Below are 7,829 nucleotides of genomic sequence, written 5' to 3' on the forward strand. Positions count from 1 at the left end.
AGATGAAGTCTGAAAATGCCCCTATTCCCAAAATGACGTTCTTTTTATTTTATTTTTTTAATTTTTAAAATTAAAAATTTTTTTTTTTTTGCGGGTCGATGAGGGTTAAGTAACTTGCCCAGGGTCACACAGCTAGTAAGTATCAAATATCTGAGGTCAGATTTGAACTCAGGTCCTCCTGAATCCAGGGCTGGTGCTCTATCCACTGTGCTACCTAGCTGGCACGCACCTCTCCTTCTCCCCCCCCCCCCCCCCCCCCAATGACATTCTTTATTGTGATTTTTGGACAGGAGTTTGACTTGCCTTTTAATGTTTAGGCTTGCATATAGCAGATGCTTAATAAATTGTTGAATGAATAAATAATTTGTATTGGTGGTTAGATTGCTAATCTTGTTTTTGGACAGCCTGATTTGATTGTGACACAAATGAATTTCCTAGAATGCTATATTATCAGCACAGTATTTAACATAAAAAGACCATCTTGGCCCTCATAGAGCATTGCAGATTTTGATACTTGGTTTTAATGCATTTAAATTAATTTAGTGAATTTAGTATATTTACTCTGTCCCAAATGAATACACACTAGGAAAATTTGCTGACTGGTTAATAGAGAAATGTTTGAATAGTTTTTAGGATGTTCCTCAGAGTGGGTAGGTTGTTTATTTTATGGATAGATCATCATACTTTAAAAACTTTGCCCATGGGACAGCTAGGTAGCACGGTGGATAGAGCCCTGGATTCAGGAGTACCTGAGTTCAAATCCGGCCTCAGACACTTAACATTTACTAGCTGTGTGACCCTGGGCAAGTCACTTAACCCCAATTGCCCAGCAAAAAAAAAAAAAAACAAAAAAAACTTTGCCCATTCTAGAGACCTAATATGAAACTTTTTGGTGGGAATCTCAAATGTTGTTTCTTCCCAGTTCGCTTCTCCTCTACCAAAAATATTCTGCTTTCCATTATTTTTAGGTGCACTGGGAATGCAGCAGCATAACAGGAACTTGTTTTCTGCCCTTAAGCAGCACTTCTTTTTGGGAAGTGACTCCAAGAGACTTGATGTGTTAATTAGTTCAGCTTGTTCTTACTTTCAACTCTTACTAGTGTTGAAACTCAAATTTTAAATAATCTACAAGTCACTATGCCAGTGTTTAGTCAAATGTCTTTGCTTTAGTCCTGTTGTAGAGGGGAGGAGTATGGTTAAGAACCATGTCTTTATTCCCAAGAAATTTCAAATGTGCGACATGGGCTCTAGAAAAATCTGACTACTTTTCTCCCCTTCTCCTTTTTGCTGTGGAATAATATAGTAACATTCTTTTCTCTCTAGTAGATATATTATTTAGGCAGTAAATTTTTATTGTCTATATATCTCTTAGACATTCTATAATCCATTTTAAACTTGTCCTTCATTTAAAAGCAACACAGGATAGATTGAAGAACTATTTAAAATATAGTAGGTGGGAGAAAGTGTCATGTCAAGTATACAAGCCTCCAGCCTTGGAGTCAGGAAAACTTAGGTTCAGGTCATATCTCAGACCTATGGGGCAAGTTGCTTAAACTCTTAGTGCCCCAACAAACTTTAAGGCTCTTGAGTTGTAGATCTTCATTGGTAGAGGGCGTTTTATCACTACACTGATTAAAAATTATGAGTATGGAATTTTTTTTTTAAATGGTACTGTTGTTAGAATTAACCAACCCACACTGACACTCCCATCTTCATTTCTCATCTCCCATTATTTTAAATCCTGAAACATTTTTCTGTGTTTTATTTATAACACTCTACTTCTGGTGTGAACTTTGCCCCAGTGGCTAAATGCCCCTCAGGAATAGTCTGGGCCTCACTTTGTCCATTTCTGAATTAGAATTTTTAAATTAGAATTGTATTGAGAGAGGCATAGGTGGTGGAGGTGATAAACACTGTATTCTGCTTTGGTGAGACACATTTAGAATATGTACTCAGTTCTGGATACCACAGTTTGAAAAGAGCTTAGATAAAAGTTAGAGGTCAATTAGAAGAGGATAACCAGAATGGTGAAGGGTGGGCTTTGTCATAGAAGGATGGGTTGAAGGAAGATTTAATCTGGGGAAGAGAAGAGAGAGGGACATGAAGGACTGTCACATGGAAGGATTGTTTGTCCTGTTTGGCCCCAGAGAGAAAAACCAGAAGCAATAGGTAGAAATTGCAAAGAAACAAATTTAGGTTTCAGGTTAGGGAAAATGCCCTAATACGCTATTTTTAAGTGGAAAGGCAGCCTAAAGAGGTGATGGGTTCCTCTCTCAATCTAGGTCTCCAAACAGACTGGATAACCACTTGTCAAGTATATTAGAGTGGGAATTCCTTTCTAGTATGAATTGTATTGGGCAGCTAGGGAGTGCAGTGGAGAGAGTGCTGGGCCTGGAGTTAGGCAGATTCATCTTCCTGAGTTTAAATCTAGAGAAGTCACTTCACCCTATTTGCCTGGAGCTGGAGAAGGAAATGACAAACCACTCCAGTATCTTTGCCAAGAAAACCCCAAATGGGCTCACAAAGAGTCACACTGAAAACTACTGAATTGAAATGAATTTTATTAGATGGCTACTCAGGGCCTTTCTAACTAACTCTAAATTCTGTGATTCTTGATTTTAGTTGCTGGGAAAACTAATCTATGAAGTACATGGTAAATTTTAAATGATGCAATATTTTATACAAAAATGAAACTGTTGACTCACTGTTTAAAAAGTAAATCAAAGCAAGTGCCCTACTATCCAAAGGAATTGATTTACTTGCTTCATCCTTGCTTTGATCAAACACTTTTATGTTGTGTATTAGTGATACAGGTTTCTGTGCTTGTTTGCCGTATCACCATCCTTTGAAACATAACCGTTGTGTTTTCCATGCATATGATTCTCATGATTTTTTTAGCTTATTCATAATATCTTTTTTAGGGGGAGGGGGAGAGGAGAAGCATTTTAAAAGCCTGAAAGGGCTAGAGATATATTTTGTTTTTATTAACAGTTCTCACACAAGTTAATTGGAATCCACTTCAAGTTTACCTGTGGGTTCTGTCTTTTTTTTTTTAAACTTTTATTTGAATGTATTTATTTCGAATTTTTATTTTCCCAAATTACATGTAAAAAACAATTTGACATCAGTTTTTTAAAACTTTGTTTTTCTCTTCCTCCCTTCTCAACCCCCCTTCCCCCAAAAAAACCTTAAGCAATTCAGTATAAGTTCTACATACTCAAAATGTTTTAAAAATAAAATCAATATAAATTCTGGGTATTGTTTGGAAATTGTTTTGCTTCAAATTATTAAGGTGTGTCATGTTTTTTTTGTTTTTGTTGCCTTTGAATCCTTTGTTTTAGGAGTCTTCTGAAAAAGAGACAATATCTGTAAGTCTAAATCAGACTGTAACGCAGTTGCAGCAGCTACTCCAGGCGGTAAACCAACAGCTTACAAAGGAATAAGAAAAGTTTCAGATAGTAGGTAAGAAATGAACAAAGAATGCTGTATAATTTATTGGTTAATAACTGCTACATGACAGTTATTTTAGTATAAGTAAGCATTCCTTAAAATCTGATAGGATTTATGGTCAAGTAACCATTTTTGAGGCATTTTTTTTTTCTCATCTATAAAATGTAGGGACTAGAGGTGACTTATAAAGTTTCTTGCTGGGAACAAAGACACCAGGGCTCTAGCCTTGGACCTTTTTTTATTTTATTTTATTTTATTTTATTTTATTTTATTTTATTTTAGTGAGGCAGTTGGGGTTAAGTGACTTGCCCAGGGTCACACAGCTACTGTTAAGTGTCTGAGGCCGGATTTGAACTCAGGTACTCCTGACACCAGGGCCAGTGCTTTATCCACTGTGCCACCTAGCTGATGGTTTCTTGCAGTTCTAACCAGATTTTAAGAGCACAGTTGATCACTTTATTCTCTGACTTACGAGTCAGAGAACTTTTTTGAGGGATGCTAAGTGCTTTCTCTGAGTTTATACTAATACTTGTTTTTTTCAGGTCTGAAGGTTTTTTCAGTTGTTTCTGGTTACTTTTTAGTGCTATTACTTATAGTTAAATATAGTTAAAATAACCAGTATTAGACAAGTAAGCTGTGAACATCTGGCATATTCAACAGTTTTCTTTTGAATTCATGTCCTTTCTTTGTTTTGAATTGATATATTTTCTTTCTTTTGCAGAGTGACGTCACTGGGGATCTTAAACTGTTCAATTGAGGATAGCAGAAGGCATTGTATTATATTTTGCCAAATTAAAGCCTTATTTATGTTTTCACCCTTTCTACTTTGTCAGAAACACTGAACAGAGTTTTGTCTTTTCTAATCCTTGTTAGACTACTGATTTAAAGAGAGAAATAAAAACCTCAACTCTGTAGACACCTTCAGAGTTTAGTTTTATAATAAAAACTGTTTGGATAATTAGACCTTTACATTCCTGAAGATAAACATGTAATCTTTTATCTTATTTTGCTCAAAAAAGTTTCAAAAGATTACAAGGCTCAAAAATGCTAACATTTTAATACTGATGTTGTACACGGTTTTACTTAACATTTTGGGGAGTAGCAGCCTCTGACTTCAACCTCAAGTAAACATTTTTTGTTGTTGCTCATGTTATCAGTTTTTGTACTGGTGTCAACAAATAAAGGGATGCTTATTATTCAAACCTGACTTGTTTTTTATTTTGCTCAAATAATTTCATCAGTGTTTGATCCTCACAATGTATATCTATACATAGTCTAAGGGCAGAATTATTTGTTGTAATAATCACTCACTTTAAGAGAAAACTACCAAGTTAACATGTGGGGCTATTCCAAGTTTCACTCATCAGCTCTTGAAAGTAGCTTTCTTTCTTTCTTTTTTTTTTTGTGTGTGAGGCAATTGGAGTTAAGTGACTTGCCCAGGATCACACAGCTAGTGTTAAGTGTCTGAGGTCAGATTTGAACTCAGGTCCTCCTGAATCCAGGGCCAGTGCTCTATCTACTAGCTTTCTTACCTATGCTCCCATTTAGGGATAGCACTGTTAATATTCAATGTCTTTTTTCTACTGGCTAGCCAAGCCCTATTATTAGGGAGAGGAAGATGAGTGAATGAATGAAAAAGCATTTGATAAGTGTTCACTAATTGGGGATCATACATGTAGAGGTGATTTTAGCTGCAAGTCAAAAGGAAAGGCCAGTGGTCCTTAGAATGTAGTGGCAAAGCAGAAGGTAAAGCATATTTAATGGCATTTCTATAGATAAATTCTATATCCATTTCTGATATCAACCATTTGACCATATAGAGGATATTTGTAAAAATTTTCTGAGACTTCAGCAGCTAAGGAGGCAAGGCTGCAGCATTTGCAGAAACAGTTGTCAGCTTGCAGTTTCATAAGGATTCTTTCTCTCTATGATGTCTATGGGGGTTGGGATGGAAGCAGGGTCAGTGGTCTAAGGGGACACTGTTATTCCCAGGGCTTGTGAGTTGCAGGTCTGAGCTATCTCCACTAAGGGTCTATGAGGAGATGGTCAAGGGTGGTGGCAATGGTTTGACCTGGCTACTGCTTCAGCTAGGCTGGCTTGCTTGACTCATTTGGAATATGTGGGAAGGGGAACATAACTCACTTCACCTAACACCTCTCATTTTAGTCAATAGTGGCACTCTACCCTAATGAATCTGGGATTGCACACAACCCCAAATCCCCCTCTACCCCCGCTCTCCATTTCCAATGACTAGAAGGAGTATATATACTGCATTATCAGCTACTGCAAAAGTACTTTCACAGCGGGTCTGGATGATGTGTAGAAGAATTTTTGTTATTCAGTAATGAGATTTGAGCAAACAGAATGCAGGACTCAACATTTTATCTGATGGCACAGACAAAACTGATGCTAGAGAACTCCACATTTTCTACCATAAAGAACATTATGACAGCATTAGAAAGATCAATCACAATTCAGAAACCCCTGCTACTTTGGCATGCAGAGTGACAGCTCCTACTGCCATTAAAATTGGTGAAAAAGACTCATGGATTCATTGCTCTCATGTAAAGCCTGCACCATTCATAGGTGAAGAAATTTCAGATAAAACTGAAGTAGATGATAAAGAGCAAAAAACCCTAACGATAGCAACTGTTAAAGAGCAAAGAGAGTTCAGAGGAAATAGGCAGTTCTCATTTGATAGTCCCACTGATCAGTTAAATGCTTTGGGACTCAGTCTTCCTAAAGTATCAGGAGATGGAAATTGCCTTTTTAGGGCCTTAGCAGACCAGCTAGAAGGTCACTGTAGAAATCATCTCAGACACAGACAAGAAGCTGCTTCTTATATGATTAACCATAGACAAGAGTTTGAGTCTTTTAGGGTAAATGACTCCCCTTTTGAAGAATATGTTGACGAATTAAAGAAATTTGGAAAGTGGGGAGGAAATGATACAATTGTAGCATTTGCTAAGCAGCATCAGCTGAAATCACTGGGGCCTAACCAACGCCCTATAGCCTACTATTCAACTCAGCTGGACCCTGTAGCGGCTGGAGCGCCACCTTGCCTTAGAGCAGTAGTGGCCACAGCCCTTTTGGTAGAATCTCACAGTTTGATGTGAGATTAAACTGTGAGATTAAAATTGGATATTAGATCATAAATCTACCCTGCTTAACCTTTCCCTTAATTTATCTCCCAGACTTTCAGGGCATCTAAGAGGTCCTTGATAAGGTCCCCATTGGCAATAGCCTTGCCTGAGGATGTTAGGAAGCCTCGTTGACGCCAAATCATACCAATAAAGTGGCATATGCCAAAGCCTTTTCCCTTAGTTCAAATCCAGCCTCAGACCTAACACTTACTAGCTGTGTGACTCTGGGCAAGTCACTTAACCCTCATTACCCCCCAAATTAAAAAAAAAAAAAAGTCTGCATCTATGACCCAAGACAATACCAAAGAACTCATGATGGAAGAGGTTATCCACATCCAAGAAAAAGAACTCTGGATTTGGGTTCCACTGGTTCTCTGAAAATTCTTTACATATATTTTATCTCCTGGGTTGAGGCTGTGCAATGAAAAGTCTAATGGGCCTGCCTGGACCACAGCTCCTGCCTCATGGAGTTCATGTAGCCTGGTCTGTAATTCCTGTATATAGGAGGCAACAGAAGTATCACCTCCCACCAGTGATGTATAAACTGGGGGAAAAGTTTTAGCTTGGATAGGAGGATGACCAAAAAGCATTTCATAAGGAGATATATGAAGTTCTCCTCTTGGTCTACTGCGTAGATAGAATAATGCCAATGGTAGAACATCAGGCCATTTCAAATGGGTTTCAGTACATAATTTGCCAATCATACTCTTAAGCTCTTTATTCATACGTTCGACTTGGCCTGAATTTTGTGGATGGTAGGGCGTGTGGAATTTTGGAGTCACTCCCAAGAAAGAGTAGATTTGGGATAAAATCGAATCAGTGAAATGTGTGCCTTTGTCAGAATCGATGTGGGCTGGTGGGCCAAAACGAGGTACTATCTCTTTAGGAAGAATTTTGGCAACAAAAGCAGCTGTGGCTCGGGGGCTGGGAAAGGCCTCCACCCACCAAGTGAGCTGATCAACTATAACAAGGCAAAATTTCAAATGGGTTTCTGAATTGTCATTGATCTTTCTAATGCTGTCATAATGTTCTTTATGGTAGAAAATGTGGAGTTCTCTAGCATCAGTTTTGTCTGTGCCACTGATTTTCAATAAAGGCTGATTTAACTGATGAACTACCACATTCAGCTGATGCTGCTTAGCAAATGCTACAATTGTATCATTTCCTCCCCACTTTCCAAATTTCTTTAATTCGTCAACATATTCCTCAAAAGGGGAGTCATTTACTCTAAAAGAC

General features: G+C 37.8%; 1 protein-coding gene across 12 annotated transcripts in view; it reads left to right on the forward strand.

Annotated features, from left to right (window-relative positions):
• KTN1 (kinectin 1) overlaps positions 1-4,646 on the forward strand; it is a 136,389-nt gene extending 131,743 nt beyond the window's left edge. For all 12 annotated transcript variants that reach the window (XM_043983219.1, XM_043983223.1, XM_043983221.1 and 9 more), the window contains 2 exons: positions 3,342-3,462; positions 4,172-4,646. In XM_043983219.1, coding sequence (XP_043839154.1) covers positions 3,342-3,443 — 102 coding nt within the window. In that variant the 3' untranslated portion in view covers positions 3,444-3,462; positions 4,172-4,646. The remainder of the gene's footprint in view (positions 1-3,341; positions 3,463-4,171) is intronic.
• Positions 4,647-7,829: the final 3,183 nt, after the last annotated feature.

Source organism: Dromiciops gliroides, chromosome 2, assembly GCF_019393635.1.
Source record: "Dromiciops gliroides isolate mDroGli1 chromosome 2, mDroGli1.pri, whole genome shotgun sequence".
NCBI lineage: Eukaryota > Metazoa > Chordata > Mammalia > Microbiotheria > Microbiotheriidae > Dromiciops > Dromiciops gliroides.